The following is an 18,716-nucleotide window of genomic DNA, read 5'->3' as shown; positions in this document are numbered from 1 at the left end:
AGCTCCATGCATGGTCTTCAGGGAGATGCAGACAGGTACAGAGCAGTCTGGGAGCCTGGGGGTGGGTAGGAGGAACGTCAAGAAAGAAGACATCCCAGGAGCCAAGTGAAGAAACTATTTCAAGAAAAAAGGAGGTGATGGGTCACTTTTGTTACTAAATGCCTCTGAGGGTCAAATAAGATGAGCACTAAGGTTTGATCATTAGATGTGGCAAAGCAGGGCCACTGGAGACCCGGACAAGAGGAGTTACAGGGAGTGCTGAGCCCAGCAAACTGATTCAGAAAGAGGGTTTGAGAAGTTTTCCTGTAGAAGGTTGTAAAACTGAGCACTAGCTAGAAAGAGAAGTGAAGTCCAGAGAGAGCCCTTTTATTTTTTTTTTTTGAAGATTTATTTATTTATTTGAGAGAGAGAGAGAGAGAGAGAGAGCGTGCACAGAGGAAGAAGAAGAAGCAGGTTCCCCATGGAGCAGAGAGCCCAATGCAGGGCTCAGTCCCAGGACCCTGGGATCATGATCTGAGCAGAAGGCAGATGCCCAACTTACTGAGCCACCCAGGCACCCTCAGAAAGAGCCCTTTTAAGGAAGGGGCCAATTGCAGCACTTTTTTCATGGAGGGAAATGAGCCAATACAGCAGGAAGACGTAATTATTCGGAGGAAAGGGGGAAATTGTCAATTCAAGGTCCCAGAGGAGGGTTGTGATGGGGTCTGGTGCACAGGGTGAGGTCCCAGCCTAGATGGCAGCAGGGACGGGCATGGCAGTGAGTGGAAGCAAAAGAGGGTGGGAGAAGGGCAGGAGGTGGGGAGAGCCCCTCCCGTATCATCTCTCTTTCCAGTGAACTGAGAATCAAAGCCAAGGAAGGAGAGTGAGGCTGGGTTGGGGAGGTGGGGTTTGAGTGGAAAGGGGAGGCTGTGGACTGGATGACCACCAGGAGCCTCTGACTCCAAGGGCAGAGAACTCTTTCTCACTTCCACCTGCTTCACAGTGGTGCCAGGTTCATGGTTGGGCTCATTGCTGGGCTCATGGGGTCAGAAGGGTCTAGCATCCTTCCTTTTCCTCTGGGGCTCATTTTCACCAATCTCGGTCTGCAAGCACATATCCCTTAGGAATGAAATGTTTACTCAGCTCTAACACTTCATTAATCATCGAGGTCAGCTTCATATTTATGGATAAGAAGAATGATGTTTCACTGATTTTCAAAGGTCTGACTTCTTTGTTTTCTGTGGTTTTCCTCCTGTCCAGGAACTGCCATTGCAGCCAAAATGAATCCCAAGGAAGAAAAAGTAAAAATAATCACAGAGGTAAGTGGTTGCTTGGATGTTCCCCTAAAGGTATGTTTGTGTGTGCACTGCATTCGTGTCGCACGTGTTTGTGAGTGAGGACGTTAGGTCAGCAACAAGCATTTTCTGCACACAGGCTGCATGCAGAGGGTCCTTTGCCAGGCATGTGGTGGGGATGGGGGCTGAGGTGTAGGAAATGCATCCTTGCATTGGGGGGAGTTCTGCAATTTCCAACCCATCATGTACAAAACATCATTAAACACGATCTAGGACAGAGAAGGAAGACCATCTCCTGTTTGGGAGACCGTAGACCTCTGAATGGAGAACCTACTGCCCTAAAGCCTAGCTTCTTTCCTGGCTCCAAGGCTCACTGACTTGAAAACACAGAGGCAGAAATGGAGAAAATAGGCTGTTTTCTACTGAGGACTTATGAAGCCAGAAGGAGCTAGCTAAAACCAAGCAGGTTTGCTTGAAGCCAATTCTGACAAACCACATAAATCTATATCAGCTTATGCATTCATGCAACAAACATTTATAGTGCCTCTGGTCTCTGGGGTTACAGCAACAAACAAAACCCTGTGCCTTCATTGAGTTTCCGTTCTACCTAATTTGTAGTCCTACTAGACAGTTTTCCACAGACAGAGAATCAAAACATTATTGGCAAGCAAGCAAACAAAAAACAATTAAACCAAAACAAAACCCAAATTTTCCTCAAATCTGTTCTAAGCCAGTGAGAACTTAAACATGAGTTAAGGGCATATTTGCACATCTCAGTCTTACCAATATCCTATAACCTAAGTTGGCCAACTCCTAAGATAAGAATACCCCCTACCTGGTGGCCCTGAGTTGTGAGGCCCCGGTGAGAATGGGACTTGCACCCAGAGGATGAGTCAGGGAGATCAGGTCCCTTGGACAAATGACAGCCCAAGCTCTGAACATTTGCTGGTTAGGACCTCAGTTCCCTCCACTAACCGAAGTTCTTGCCATCTCTAAGCTCGATGACCAAGGGGCAGGGATGTGCAATTGGAGGCTGTCTCAGCAACGAAAATCCCAGTTTCGTTTTGAACACCTTTCTAATGACTTCGGTATGAACCGGTGAGGCTCCGAGTTTACCTTGCATCCTCGCTCACACCCAGAGGTGTTTGTGGCCCAGTTTATAAAACTCTAGAACCAGAGAAGTTTAAAGCTTGAACACTTCTGAGCATTCAGCTCTACTATTTTATAAGTAAAACTTTAGAAAGCGCAATGTGGAAAAAGAGAACAAAGTTTGCACTGTGAAAGAGTTTCTCTGTTTTCAAAAAGACCTGCAAACATTTTCTTTAAATTGACACCTCATGGTGATTGGACATGTATCTTCATTATTCTGGACCTGAGACTGAGGCTAGGGGTGCAGAGGATCCCGGCCCTTGGAACCCCAGGGCTGATTCCAATGTCTTCCTGTGCTGGGGTCCTCCCTCTGGACACACCGGCTATCCTGGCAGATTCACTTGTCCTTGGCCATCATTAGGTCATGCGTTTTGAGGCCATGGGGTCTCTCTGGAAGCACAGTGATGTCCTATGCACAAATGAGGATCTGGGACAGTGGAGGCTCCAACAACACCCATTTATGATGTTTCCATTTGGATACAACTTTTCAAGACCATGACTATTTTGAGAAGAGTGGATGCTGGTGGCTGCTCAGACCATGGCAGCTGTCCCTTTGCTCACATTCAAGTTTTGGGGAGGGACGAGATGGCTATTTTAATGTTAATACCTAAAATGCACCCCCCCCTTACTGGGTTTTGTTTCCCAACTGACGGGGGGGGGGGGGGGGGGGGGGGGGACACGACCAAGTGATGACTCTTCCCTTTGCATTTTTTCAAAGGAGTTCATTGAAAACGATGAGGACGCAGGTGTGGGAAGGCAGAAGAAGACCTCAAAGACTGCAAGACAAAAAAGGAAGAAACGGGTAGGTAGGGCTGTGCATCAGGCTAGTTAGCAAGATGCTCCCACCTGCAGGGGACCACACCTCCTTCTGAGGGTGCCCCCTGGAAAAGGCAGGGATGCGGATGAAAGGTGCAGGGTGTAGGACCTGTGTGGGGCCTCACAGGTGACCCTCATAAGGAGGCCCTGGTCGATATTCTGAGCGTTTTCCTTCTGAGGTTCCTCAGGTCTCCTGAGAGAGAAAGCCAAAGAGGGAAGGCGGAGTCTTTTGAGAGGCCATGAACTGAGGCTGGCGATAGATGGCAGTGCAGGATTACGAATCATGGGGAATTCTCCCTTTCTCCAATTTCGAATACAAATTCAGCTGCGGTCTAAACCAGAGGGCCCCCCACCCCCCAGCTCTCCTCCACAAGAGTGACGCTCCTGGTCTGGGAGCATCCATCCCCCAGCAAGACCAGCCTTCTCAAGGTAAATAAATCCCCGTGCTCAGGAACCCCTTTCCTCAGAGAAAAGGGAGGCAGGGAAGTTCTTCTGGAGCGGCAATTTTCTTGGAAAAATGGAGATCCCAGCAGGGGAGGGAAGAGAGAGAGCGCCATTTTGAGCCAGCGGCCACGTGATAGGACTGCCTAGAGAGGGTGGCTGGGAGGTGGGGAGGACACCAGGGGATCGAAGTCTGGGAGAAACACCCTCTCTCCACCAGCCCCCACCCCTACCCAGCACACTCCAGCTGGGAGGGGCTGAGAGGCGACCTCTGCCTCTCCTGCAGCTGGGATGGAGTAGCCCAGAGGCGCTGCCAGCCACGTGGCTGGTCTCTCTGGCCACTGAGGGAGCTTTAACCCCTTCCTACAGGATTCCTCAGAGGCTCTGCAGCCAGGGCAGGGGACCCAGCACGAACAGAAAGAGTGCAAGCCCTTAGCTCAAGGACCACAGGCACGTGAGCAGGGTTGACAGGCATGAACCAGGACAGGACATGAAAAAGAAGGGATGGGGAGGAGAGCTTAATACCAGGCTTGCAGACCACGGAGCAGGAGCAGTTTGAGTGGGGGCGAAGGTTGGGGGTGGGGGCATTGCCAGAAATCCAGAAGACTGTTTCTTAATGTCAGTCGCACTTCAGAATGAAATCTGGGAGGAATGTTGTTTTGCGGGGGAGGTGGTTGTTGTTGTTTTATGATGGTGCCTCAGATCCAACCCAGGCCACTTATTTAAATCACAATGTCTGCGCTTTGCTCCTGGCCTGATACTTTGCAGCAAGCATCTCCATGAATGGGCTATTTTTATCTCCCTACTTTAAGATGGGGAAGAAAGGAAGCTAGGCAGTTAAGTAACTTGCCCAAAGTCCCAAGGTTCATCTGAGCTCAGAGGCAAGCCTTTGGCACCAAAAGCCATCACTCAGCCTTGGCCTCCACTGCCACCTCTGCGCACCAGCCTCCTTTCCTCCTTGGGGAGCAGGGGAAGGAACCAAAGGCTATTCTTTGCCCTGAATCATCTGGGAACACTTTGGCAGCTGTTTCCAGATGATTTGGAGTCAGGATCACATAGTTTGGCTATGGCTTTTCTGCGTCCCTTTTCTACCCAATTTCTGCAGAGCTCTGCACAGTGTACATAGAAATAGTGGAAATATTTATTTTATGTGGGAGGCCTCGGTAATTTCACAAGAACCCTCTTTCGGTTATTTCACAAGAACCCTCTTAGACAAACTCAGGGTTGGCATCCCTTTTCTGACGCAGGTGACAGGACCACGGATATCTAGATCTGAATAGTATTGGGGTCTGTCTCCTCGCTGAGTGACCCACCTCATCTCCAGATAGGATCTAAGTCAATAGAAGCCCTGGGAGTAACCATCTCTAACCTTCTGCCCACAGCTGCCCACTGCTGGCCCCAAGGAAATGGTGTCTGAAAATCCCCACTTGGGCGACCAGCAGGAGCCCATGCAGGAAGATTCTGACACTCGGCCCCTGAGCATAACAAGCCGTCGTGGCCCACGGAGTAAGTGTCCCCACATCGAGTTCAGCCAGTATTAATTAATTGCTTACTGTGACCAGCACAGAGCCATATGGGAATTTTTAATGGGTCATATTTCTCATCCGTGGCCGCCACCCCTCCACCCACTTCACCCCAACTCTGTGGATAATTTTCTAGGTTAGCATCTGTCTGGGAGACAAGACACATAGCTTCAGGACATGTTTATATAGCCACATATGTTTGTAAGTATTCCTTGAAATAGGAATAGTACAGGTGTTCAGATTCGTAGAAATTCAAGGGAGGGTGAATGGTTAGGAAGCCACCCAAGCTCAAGAAGTGGGGCTTGAATCAGATGCTGCAAGACTCCAGGGAACTTGGGAGGGTCTCAATGCTCTTGGCCCTTGGGGACCCCTGCACATACCACACCCCCCTACACACACACACACACACACACACACACACACACATGCATATTCTTCCCCCTTCCAAGAACCTCCACAACCAAGGACATCATTAATTAGCTGCTCAATTGTAGAGAAAAGGATTATCCCTTGCTTATGGCTTTTCGTGAGAAGTGGATTAGACTACAGGAGAAGGTGTGGAACACTTTTCAGTTGTTAAGTAATCGTTACACAATTGGTTACCCTGTCTCCCTGCAGCAGGGCTGGGGAAGAAATTAACTATTGGAAACCAGAGGGCTTTGGAAGCAAACTCATCCAAAGTCCAACCCTAAGAAAAATGTGGTTCCCGTCTAAGAGCGATGATATCATAGGACTGTTACAAATTAGGAAAACAGAACCAAACTTTATCCCATAGAGTCACTTTTCTTTCGAAATGCTCAAAATTACTCATTATTGAAGATTACAACTTGTCATAGTTCAGGCTACCACAATAAAATACCATAGCCTGGGTAACTCAGACGGCAGACATCTATGTTCTCGTAATTCTGGAAGCTGGAAGTCCAAGCCAGTGTGCCTGGGTGGTGGGTTTCCTGCAAGGCTTCTCTTCCTGCTTTATAGGTGTCTGCCATCCCCTGTGTGCTCACTCGGGTGTCTGAGTTTATAAGGACACGAATCCTACTTATCAGGGTCCCACTGTGTAACTCCATTTAACCTCCATTACCTCCTCAGAGGCCCTCTCTCCAAATATGGTCACATTAGGAGCTAGGGCTTCAACATAAGAATTCTTCAGAGACACAATTCAGTCCATAGCATAACTATTGGATAATTAAGTAGTTATTTTTATATTTTATATTTTTTAAGATTTTATTTATTTATTTATTTATGAATTGAGAGACAGAGCGTGTGCACATGTGAGTGGGTATGGGGCAGAGGGAGAGAATCTTCAACAGACTCCATGCCCCATGCAGAGCTCAACTAGGGCTCGATCCCATAACCCTGAGACACCAACCTGAGCCAGAACCTAGAGTTGGATGCTCAACCCAATGAACCACCCAGGTGTCCCATTTAGTAGTTATTTTTAAATCAAGGGGGAAAAGGTCAGAGAGGTTGGCCAATAATAACTCTTTTTCTAAGATTTTATTTATTTATTTGAGAGAGAGTGAGAGAGAGAGCATGAGTGGAGAGAGGGAGAAGCACACTCCCCACTAAGCAGGGAGCCCTGTGTCGGGCTCCATCCCAGGACCCTGAGATCATGACCTGAGCTAAAGGCAGACACTTAACCTACTGAGCCACCCAGTCTCTTCGTTCCTTATTCCTAAAAAAGTAAATTATTATTTACTATCACCATGGGAGTGGTTGTGAGGATGAAATTCTAAAAAGGCATGTACGTACTTTAAATAGCGTGCACTGTAACAAATACACTAGCGTATTACATAGATAACACACAGTGATTCAGCTGATTCAACTAATAGACTTTTGGACTTTGCATTAGTCCAAAAATGAAAAATTTTTAAAGGCTCTCTTTCTGATTTGGAGGAGAACAATGAAAAGCTAAGATTTGCCCGCCTGAACAAGGTCATGACGAGCGGGTGTCTGGACATCCCTGGGTAGCTAACGCTATTGTTAGTTGGCAGCACAAGTGGGCCAAGAGGTAAAGAAAACAGCCCTATGAGTGAGCTGGGGGAATCTGGTGGGTAAAAAGCCTGGGGGGCCAGGCATGCATTGGAAACGAGAGGCCAAGACGAGCAGAAAGCCAGCCATGGGGTCAAGATCGCAGGACAGATCTCATTCATGACACCAACGCACAATAAAGCAAGAGACAGATGAGGGACCAGCATTAACAAGAGCCGTGAGAAATACAGCAAAGACTCTGGGCTGAAGCAGGGCCAGGAGCACCACGGAGCGACAGAGGAACACATGCTGAAGGGTGTGTCGGAGTCGTGAGGGAGCATTGGGGGAGGAGGCATCCAGACAGATAGCTTGGAAACACATAAATGTGGGCAGAAAACCATGCACCCTGAGCTAGGTAGAGGCAGCCCGGGAAATCACACACCTCTGCCTTTTGTTACAAGTATAGCTTTGAGTCCAGCCTACTGTCAAGGGGAGGGACACAGGGCTTCCCCCTTTAAAGAGAGGTGTGTCTGTTGGAGAAATTTATGGACATATTTTTAAGCCACCACATTCATCTTTCTTTAAAACTCTGTAGGCTGCTTTCCTACTCAGAAGTCTGTGATGAGCATCACATAAAATCCACACTCCTCCTTTGTTCTGGGTCCCAAGACCCTGTGTACTCTGGCCCCTTCCACTGGTGTTTCCTCTCCTCTCCCATCTGTCTCCACCTACTTGACTGCTTGCTGACCTCAGAATGCCTCGTGACCACCTGAGCATCGCAGGCTTTGGTGCCCACTCAAGGAAAGCTCTCCACCCATGTCTTCTGCAACCTTGGGGCAGAAAGGCCAGGAAGTTGCAGCAGTGAAGACCATAGTCTTTGGGGTCAAATGAGTGAGGGTATCAATCTCTACTTATCTGTTTCTTACTCGCTTGGGCAATTTCCCCCAGCTCCCTAAACTTCGGTTTCTTTATTTGCAAAGTGAGGACAAGAACAGAATACCTTAATACCTCCAAAGAGTTTATATTCCAGTTGGAGGGTGAGAGGGAAAAAGAGAATGTGAGTTAGGCATGATGGAGATACAGTATGGCAGGCTGTGGGAAGTGCAGCAGAGGAAGGTAAAGACCAAGCCGGCCCAGAAGCAGTGGGTGTCAGGGAGGGCTGCTATTTTTTGAAGGGTCATCAGGGGAAGGCCTCTCCAGTGAGACCATGTTTGAGCAGAGGCTTGGAGGATTATGGGAGGTCCCTGAGAAAAGTGCTCTTTTTTTTTTTTTTTAAAGATTTTGTTTATTTATTTAAGAGAGAGCACGAGTGGGGGAGGAGCAGAGGGAGAGGAAGAAGCAGGCTCCAGTAGGGAGCCCGATGTGGGGATCAATCCCAGGACCCCAGGATCATGACCCAAGCCGAAGGCAGATGCTTACCTAACTGAGCCACCCAGGCACTACTAGAAAAGAGCTCTTGATGCAAGAGTGTGCTCAGTATGGTTACAGCACACCAAGGAGGACCCCCTGGTTGACAGAGTGAGCAAAGAGGAAAAATTGGAAATGAGACCAGAAGGAAGGAGCCTGTGGGCCCCTACACTTTCAGTCCCCGTGAGATGAGGGCTGCCAGAGGGTCTGCTCTGACTTAAGGCTGCAAGATGCCATGTTAAGCAGTTGACTCTGGAAGGTACGAGAACAGAACACAGACGAGGCAAAGAACAAGGGCGAAACCCAAGAGAGTGGTGGTGGCAACTGGGACCAAGGTAGCAGTGAAAGAGGTGAAAAGAAGGGGTGAGATTCAGGGCCTCTGGAAGGTAGAAGCAGCAGGGTTTCTGCCTGAACTGAACAGGAGTTTTGAAAGCGAGACAGATGATGTCAGCTTTGTAACTTGAGCAACTGGGAAAAGAGAGTTGCCATTGACAGAGGGGGAAGATGGCAGAAAGAATGGGTTTGGGGTAAATCAGCAAAGGACTTGCAAAGTTTGAGATGTCCACTGGATATCCAAGTGGAGTTGGAGTTTGGGGTCCAGAAGTTGGGAAGGCCTTTGCTGACCGTCTGTCTAAAAGAGAACTTTCCCACCTCCTCCTATTCTGTCCTCCCCCTGGTTTTCCTCTAGAGCCCTCATCACCCCCTGACATGCTCCAGGCAACTATTTGCTGACTGTCCCTGAGAGCAGGACTGAGTCTTCTCCATTCATGGCTGACCCTAACCCCCTAACCCCAGTGCCCAGAGCAGTACTCAGGCCAGGGTAGAGGCTCAGTGACATTTGTTGGACAGTCTGCCCTGGTCATACCAGCCAAAGCCTCAGACAGAGCCCTGTCAGACTTTGTGGGAGAAGCAGAGGATGAGGAGGTGACAGTTATAAAAATGAGTGTTAGAGTATAAGAGGAAGAGGGCCTAGCGTGCAGGGTTCCACTGTGAGTTCAAGTAGGCTGGCTGCTCTAGGGAGAGAGGAGTTTCCAACCCACATTTTCTCTTCAACCCTTTTTATTACGTTTTCCAAGCAGAACAGGAAATGCAAATTTATTTTCTCTGCTCACAGTTCTTTAGCCCATCTATTAAGGCTTTACGTGTCTGATTATCAAAATAACTTTTGATATTCTCAAAGGAAATCAAATGTCACCAAGGCAAGTGCCAAGTCCTTAAGATCCTGAACGTGAGACCCTTTGGGGCTTCTGTTTTTCATTATGAAAATTCGAACATGCACAGAATTAAATAAAATTCAGGGAACCAGGGAGCCTGGTTGGCTCAGTCAGTAGATCATGGGACTGTTGATCTCAGGGTTGTGAGTTCAAGATCCACACTGGGTGTAAAGCTTACTTTAAAAAAAATCCAGTGAACCTCATATGCACAGCACCAGATTCAAGGATTAATAAGATTTTGCCTTAAGTAGCCTTTCTCTCTCTCTCTTTCTCTCTCTCTTTTTTTTTGTCTTTGCCAGAATATATATAAATTGTGGTTTAAAAATAAAACATATAAAATTTGCCATTTGATCTTTTTTTTTTTTCTTCTTTTTGAGGGAGAGAGAGAGAGAGCACCAGAGAACACTGTACCTGTGCACACGAGTCGGGAGAGGGGCAGAGGGAGAGAGAGAATATTAAGCAGGCTCCATGCCCAGCCCAATGCAGGGCTCGATCTCACAACCCTCAGATCATGACCTGAGTCTAAATCAAGAGTCAAACACTTAACTGACTGAGACACCCAGGCACCCCAACCCATCTTAACCATTTTTAAATATACACTTCAGTAGAGGTAACTGTTCCCATTTGTACAACAGATCTCTGGAACTCTTTCTTCTTGCAAAACCAAAACTCTATACCTATTAAACACTACTAACTCCCCATTTCTCCTCCCTTAGCCCTTGACAACCTCTATCCTCCTTTCTGATTAAATGAATTTGATTATTTTCGCCACCCCATGTAGGTAAAATCATCAGTATTTGTCTTTATGACTGGCTCATTTCACTTAGCATAATGTCTTCAAGGTTCATCCACATTAGAGCATGTGATAGGAATCTGTTACTTTTCAAAGCTGAGTAATATTTCATTATATCACATCCTGCTCATACATTCATCCTTGGTGGACATTTGAGTTGCTTCTGCCTCTTGGCTATTGTGAACAACATTATCAACATGAATGTGCAGATACATCTTCAAGCTCCTGCTTTCAATTCTTCTGGATATATTGCAAGAAGTGACTGCTGGTTCATAAGGTAGTTCTTTGCTTAATATTTTGAGGAACCAACATACTTTTGCATAGTGGGTGCATCGTTTGTATTTCCACCAACACTGCACAACACTTCCAGTTTCTCCACATCCTTACCAACATTTGTTATTTTCTGTTTGTTTCTACACTAGCCAGCTTACGTGGATATGAGCTGATCTCTCATTGAGGTTTTGATTTGCATTTCTCTGATGGTTAGTGATGTTGAGCATCTTTTTGTGTGCTTGTTGACCATTTGTATATCATCCTTGGGAGAAACATCTATCCTTTTCCATTTTCTTTTTTTTTTTTTTTTTTTCCATTTTCTGATCAAGTTATTTGTTTGGGTGGTTGTTGTTGAGTTACAGACAGACTTTATGGATTCTGTATATCAACCCTTATCAGATACATGATTTGCAAATTTTTTCTCCCATTCCACAGTTTGCATTTTCATTCCATTGATTATGTCCTTTGATGCACAAAAGCGTTTAAGTTTGAGGTTGTCCCATTTATCTGCTTTTGCTTTTATTGCCTGTGCTTTTGGCGACTTAGCTCATAAGTCATTGCCAAATTCAGTGTCTTGAATCATTTCCTCTATGTTTTCTTCAAAGAGTTTTATAATTTTAGGTCTTACATTTGGATCTTTAATCCATTCTGAGTTTATTTTTTACAGGTATAAGGTAAGGATCCAAGTTCATTCTTTTGCATATGAATTGCCACTTTCCCAACATCGTTTGTTGAGGAGATAATTCTTTTCCCATTGAGTGTCTTGGCACCTTTGTTGAAGATCATTTGCCCATATGTGCAAATGCTTATTTCTGGGTTTTCTATTTATTCCACCCAAAGACATGTCTGTCTTTATGCCGGGACCATACCATTTTGATTACTATAGCTTTGTAATATGTTTTGAAGTCAGGAAGTGTGAGACTTCCAACTCCGTTCTTTCTCAAAATTATTTTGGCTATTTCAGGGTCTCTTAATATTTCATATGAATAGGCATGAATTTCTCTATGTCTGTGAAAAATTCCAGTAAGATTTTGATAGGGATTGCATTAAATCTGTAGATCATCTTGGGTAGTAACAACATTTTAATAATACTAAATTTTCCAACCCATGAACATGAGATATCTTGCCATTTATTTGTGTCTTTAATTTCTTTCAGCAATGTTTCACAGTTCTCAGTGTACAAGTCCTTTGTGTCCTTGGTGAAGCTTATTCCTAAACATTTTATTCTTTTTCATGCTATTCTAAATGGAATTGTTTTCTTAATTTTAATTTTTAGCTTTTTTTGTTATTAGTGTATAGAAACACAACTGATTTTTCATATCAACTTTATATCCTCAATTTGGCTGAACAGTGTTTTTGTGTGGAATCTTCAGGGATTTCTATATGTAAGACCATGTCATCAGCAAACAAAGATAGTTTGATGTCTTCCTTTCCAAGTAGGATGCCTTTTGTAACCTTTTTTTCTTGCTCTCTTAGTATGTCTGAGCTGCTATAACAGCATAGCACAGACTGGATAAATTATAAAGAACAGAAATTTATTTCTCATAGATCTGGAGGCTGGAAAGTTCTAAATCAAGGCACTGGCAGATTTGGTATCTCATAAGGAGGGCCCATGTCCTGGTTCACGGATGGCTGTCATCTGGCTGTGTCCTTACACGGTGGAAGGTGGAAGGGAGTTAGTGCCCTATAAGGTCATGACCTAACTAGCTCCCAAAAACCTCAGTTCCAAATACCATCACACTGGGGTTAAATTATACTATAAGAATTTGGGGAGGACAGAAACATTCAGGCTATAGCACTTACCTAACAGCTCTGGCTAGGATTCCAGTGCCAAGTTGAATAAAAGTCATGAGGGGAAGCATCCTTGCTTTGCTCCTGATCTTAGAGGAGATACTTCAGTTGTCCACCACTGAACGCGATGTTATTTGTGGGCTTTCATGTATGGCCTCTACTGTGTTGAGGTAGTTGCCTTTTATCCTCATTTTGTTGAATTTTTTTTTATTATAAAAGGATGTTAGATCTTGTCAAATGCTTTTTCTGCATCAGTTGAGGTGGTCTCGTGGTTTTTTGTCCTGAGTTCTATTATGGAGGGGTATCATATTGATTGATTTTCATATGCTGAACCATCCTGCCACCCCCTGAGTTATACTTTGTGTATAAGTATAAGCCCAACCTGGGCTGGGCTAATACTATGAGTCAGTGGATCGTCTCTCATGACTAGTTTATGAATACTGTTTACATTTTCCTGGGGGAATCCTCAGGTTCAGTGGTTTCCCTAGCCCCAATAAGACAATTTATGTTAACAATGCAATGGAACTTTTTAAACTCACAAAATTCCATTTTATTTTCTTCCCTAAGCAATTAGTAGTTTATCTGAGTTGTCCTCCGAATCACCCGGCCAAGATAGATAGACGATAGATTAGATAGATAGATAGATAGATGGATGGAAGATAGACAAGGTAGACAGACAGATGATAAAATTTGACAGTCTTGAACTCTGAGAGCTTGAGAGCACATTCTGAGCCAGGTAGCAAGCTTTCTGATAGGATTTCTATCAAGATTCCTTATTCTCTTTCCTTGCCCACATCCCATTATATTGCCAAAGTATTAAGATAAATAAACATGTCAAGCCAGCAAACATTCCTTGAAGCCTATAGAAACTGCAGTCAGACCCGATACTACTGTTCATACATTCAGTCATGGGACCTTGAGCAATAACCTAATCTTCCCAAGCCACAAGAGCCTCATTTATAAAACGAGGATTGTAAAAAAACCTCCACGTAATACAGCAGTTACAACAATGAAACCAGGAGATACACAGAAAGCACCTGGGGAGGGGCTGGCACATTCATAGTAGTCTTCTCCAGCCAAAAGAAGAACTTGTTGCCAAATAACTAACAAAAATAATTACCTTTCTTGAGTGCAAAGGTCACTGCATGCATTACATCATGTAATTCCCACAACGGCACGATCATGAGGCATTGTTTCATCGGCTGGGAAACCACATTCAGGAAGAACTCCCTGCCAGAGGTGGTAGGGCCAGTCTGCAGACCTCTGGGCTCTTCATGGCCACAAAAATGGCATCACTTGACACAAATCGCAACCCTGACTGGTCCTTAAAGCTAAGGCTTTGCAGTCGCCCACGAAAGTGCAATAGCAATGCCGCGACCAACACTGTCCGCAGTAGCTCCCAGGCCCCCAGCGCACTCTTCACACGGGGCATAGAGACAGCTTGGAGCCTTCACAAGATTGTCACTCTGGCTCTGCCTCATTTTCTTCTGCAAAAGAGTGTCACTTGGGTGAATCACCTACCTTACTCTCCCTACCTCAACTAACCCTTCTCTATTTAAAAATAGAGGTTTTGTTTATTGGTTTCTCTTAACCTCACGACTTACCTTTCAAAAATCAGTATATATACCACCTCCTTCGGAAAGCTTCCCTGTGCCCCAGTGTGGGCTGAGTACACCTTCTCTGTGCTTCATGGCTCCTATGCCCATGCGAGTGTCTGGAGTCATCTTTTTTTGGTACACAGCCTCTGCTCTCTACTGGACTAGAAATTCTTGAGGGTAGAGACTGACTTTCGGGTCTGCTAACCGCAGGGCTGGTACCCAGACGGCACTCAGCTATGCTTACTAAGTGAACAGATGTCTCAAGCTGGCCTATCTGCCAGCTGCTTTTTATTGCAAGGCCATGCTCTGGCTTAGGTACGCTCACCTTCCACGCCCACAGCATTCTTCCTTCCAGGTCTGCTCTCCTGGACCCGGATCTTTGACTCCTTCTTACATTAACTTCCCAAACCTCTCATGGGTCTGGCCTCCCCTTGGTGCCAGCACCCCAGCTCCTCATCTTGAACCTACAAGCCTCTCTACATGATAGCATTCCTACAGGCCTCCAAGGGGTGTGAAAGTCAGACCATATTCAAATACTCAGATACCAGCACACAGATTCTGTAGCCTCCCCCAGTGCACCACGCACATGCTCAGAGGGGCCACCTCCCTGATTAACAGCAGCTTAAATCATGCAGTGAAAGGTTTGGCTCCTGATTTGCTATTCAAACATCCATACAGTCATGACATTCCAAATAAAGAAAGCACTTCACTGAACAGGCACCAGTTCCAAATCAAATAAACATCTAGAAGAAAAGTACACACATTTCCCCCATGATTCCAACTTGTACCGTCTCTTAAGGGAGTAACTATCAAATGTTAAGTAGTTTCTTATGAACGTAAATTTCCTCATTACTGACATCTGTTTTCCATTCATTCGTGTTAGTTTCTCTGATTAAAGCATCATTTCAGAGCCAATTTCTCAGTATTGGAAAAGAAAGTTGGGAATCTGGTAAAATCTGATGCAAAGGTAAAGAAGTAGATCATTCGTTTTAGGCTTGCTTTTTAAAAGTCACCAAGCCATGGAGAGACTGACCCAGGAAAGAAATGTCACAAAGGACAGTAGGGGACCCAGAGGAGACCTGGCCGAAAAAGCTGGGTCTTGGAAGTTACCTTGGAGTCTGGCAGCAGGAGAAGGGAAAGAACATTCTAGTCAGAACATGCATGCTGGAGGATGTAGGAAAGGCCAGAAGGTTCACCAGCGCTGGTGTTCGTGACCTCACACGGTACTAAGGGTACCAAATTAAAGCACTAAAGCAAGTATGAATAAATAGAACATGTATTCTGTAATTTTTTTTTATATTATGATGTTTGACATCGTGGGGGGGGGGGCCTTTCTGGGTTGAGAACATTTGAGCCAGTTCTCAGAGGTGACAAAGGACTCAGAGTGGAGGGTGCTTTCAAGATGCATACTGACCAATCCAGACCCCACCTCTTTCTGGCGTAGAAAGCAATATTCTTCTGCCTATCATCCCAGGGTCAGGAACCAAGCAACTAGAGACACCACTATAGCTTATAGCCCCCTAGAAGATTCAAACTAGCCAGGCCTAAACTATTTATCCTGCCCTGCCTTGCCTTTCCCTGAGAAAACCCAATAAAGGACACGGACAAAGGTCTCACCTTGCTCTCGTCTTCTGCCTCCAGATCACAGTGGGGTCTTCCTGCGTGCCCTGCGTTGCATGCCATGCCTTCTAGTTCTAGAACTCAGGAGTATGAAGAGCTGTTTCCTGAGCTTCTCCTCTGTCTCTTGTGGCCCCCCTCATAGACCACACCATAAGAGTACAACAAGTAGGAAGCATACACAGCGTGATGATTTGTTGTTGGGAAAGGCATTTTCCAAAAGACTCCTTTAAGCGAAATGGCTCCCGAGTCATCCCTCCCTGTGTTCATGTCCAGCCTTGAACCTACTCCAATCTAACTCACGTCCCCACTCCCCATCGGCACTGCTCTTGTCGAAGGGGCCAGTGATTACCCATTTGCCTAACTCACTGGTCAGTTGCCAGTCTTTCCCTTACTGACTTTCAGCCCATTTGGTGTAGCTCACCACCACCCCTCCCTTCGCCCTTTGCTTCCAGCTATCCTCTCTTACTTCTCCCTCGTGGGCTGTCCCTCTCAGTGTCCTTGCTGGTTCTTACATCCCCAACCTCCAGGAACAGGCCTGGCCCTCTTTTCTTCCTCAATCCTCATTCTCTTGGTCATCTCAAGACTTGAAAACCCTGAAAATAGGGCTACCCTACGACCCAGCAATTGCACTACTGGGTATTTATCCTAAAGATACAAAGGTAGTGATCCGAAGGGGCACATGCACCCAAATGTTTATAGCAGCAATGTCCACAACAGCCAAACTATGGAAAGAGCCTAGATGTCCATCAACAGATGAATGGATAAAGATGTGGTATATATACACAATGGAATACTATGCAGCCATCAAAAAAAACCCCCGAAATCTTGCCATTTACAATAATGTGGTTGGAACTAAAGGGTATTACGCTTAGTGAAATAAGTCAGTCAGGGAAAGACAATTATCATATGATCTCACTGATATGAGGAATTTGAAAGGCATGGTGGGGGTTTGTGGGGGATACAGAAGGAAAAAAATGAAACAAGATGGGATCGGGAGGGAGACAAACCATTAGAGACTCTTAATCTCAGGAAACAAACTGAGGGTTGCTGGAGGGGTGGGGAGGGATAGGGTGGCTGGGTTATGGACGTTAGGGAGGGTATGTGCTATGGTGAGTGCTGTGAATTGTGTAAGACTGATGATTCACAGACCTGTACCCCTGGGGGCAAATAATACATTATATGTTAATTAAAAAAAAAAAAAAGACTTTAAAACCTAACGTATACCTATCAGGAGTGTAACTGACCAGTCCCAAATGGTCATCTCTAGCCCAGGACTCCTTCAGACTAAATGGACAGCAACCTTCTACCCAGTATGTTCGTTTGCATGTCTAATGAGGCAACTCATATTTTTAAGAGACTTACTGAAGTATAATTTGCAGAACAAAAAGTCTGTTTACTGTAAGTATACAATTCAGTGGTTTTCGGTGGTGGTAGATCTGTACCACCATCACCACAGTCCAGTTTTAGAACATTTCATCACCCCAGAAAGTTCCTTTGTGCCTATTTACAGTTAATCCTAACTCCCACCCCAGCCCTAGACAAACACTGATTTGTTTTATATCCTTACAAATATGCCTTTTCCAGACATTTCCTGTAAACTGAATCACACAGTACGTAGTGTTTTGTGTGTGGCTTCTTTCACTTAGCATAATGTTTTTTGGGATTCATAAATGTTGTAGCATCTATCTACATTTTCTTCCTTTTTATTGCTGAATTGTATTCCATCGTATGAATGTCCCACATTTTACTTATTCATTCACCTGTTGATGGACATTTGGATTATTTCCAGCTTGGGGTTATTATGAATAATGCTGCTAAACACCTTTGGCGTGTGTCTGCATGGATGTCCGTTTTCATTGCTTTTGAGAAATAGTAGAATTTCTGGGTCATATGATAAATTTATATTTACCTTTATAAGAAACTATCAACCTGTTTTACAAAACAGCCATGTCAATTTACTCTCCCACCAACAGTTTTTAAGAACTGTCCACACTTGGTATGGTCAGTCTTTAATTATAGTCTCTATGAGGTGTATAATGGTATCTTAGTGTGCTTTTAACTTGTATCTCCCTATCGATTAATGATAGTGAGTATTTTTGTCATATGCTTATTAGCCATTTGTGTATCATCTTAGTAAAATGTCTATTAAATGTTTGTTCATTATTAACCTGATTCACTGTCTAATGTGGAGTTGTAAGAGTTGTCTATGTATTCTGGATACAAGTACTTTATCAGATCAATAATTCATAGATATTTTCTCTGAGTAAATGTCTCATCTTTTCATTTTCTTAATCATGTCTTTAGAAACATAAAAAGCTTTAATGTCAATGAAGTCAAGTGCATCACTTTTTTTTTTATTATTATGGATTGTGCTTTCAGGATTATATTGAGAATTCTTTACCTAACCCAAGTTCATGAAGTTTTTTTCCTATATTTTCTTCTATAAGTTTTATGCTTTTAGGTCTTACATTTAGTTAGGTCTGTGATCTATCCTGAGACAACTCAGATTTCACTCTACTGAAGCTGAGCTCCTGATTTCCTTCTCCTAACTTGTTTGTCCTATAGTCTGCCCATCTTGTGAAACACATATTTCATTTCTTCTATTGCTTGGGTCATCCTTAACTCCTGTCTTTATCTGCCCCCATCCATAAGTCCCCATAAGTCCTGTTTGCTCTAACTTCAAATTAGACCTAAAGTACACCCATTTCCCACTACTTCCACCTACTCTGATCGCAATCCAAGCCACCTTCAGCTCCCATCTGGAGTATATCACAGCATCCCAGCTGATGGCCTGGCTTCTGTTCTCACCCCAGCAGCCAGAATGGTCTTAGGAAAATAAGGTCGTG

At 44.8% G+C, this 18,716-nt stretch overlaps 1 protein-coding gene across 4 annotated transcripts in view; it reads left to right on the top strand.

The window, feature by feature from the left end:
* Window positions 1-18,716, top strand: part of CC2D2A (coiled-coil and C2 domain containing 2A) — a 135,657-nt gene that overhangs the window by 4,532 nt on the left and 112,409 nt on the right. For all 4 annotated transcript variants that reach the window (XM_032854736.1, XM_032854718.1, XM_032854725.1 and 1 more), the window contains exons 2-4: window positions 1,240-1,298; window positions 3,142-3,225; window positions 5,063-5,186. In XM_032854736.1, the coding sequence (XP_032710627.1) occupies window positions 1,260-1,298; window positions 3,142-3,225; window positions 5,063-5,186 (247 nt within the window). In that variant the 5' untranslated portion in view covers window positions 1,240-1,259. The remainder of the gene's footprint in view (window positions 1-1,239; window positions 1,299-3,141; window positions 3,226-5,062; window positions 5,187-18,716) is intronic.

The sequence above is a fragment of the Lontra canadensis genome, unplaced genomic scaffold (genome assembly GCF_010015895.1).
Source record: "Lontra canadensis isolate GAN:19392208 unplaced genomic scaffold, GSC_riverotter_1.0 scaffold1, whole genome shotgun sequence".
NCBI lineage: Eukaryota > Metazoa > Chordata > Mammalia > Carnivora > Mustelidae > Lontra > Lontra canadensis.
The sequence above is the reverse complement of the archived record's forward strand: the minus strand, read 5'-3'. Positions and strand labels throughout refer to the sequence as shown.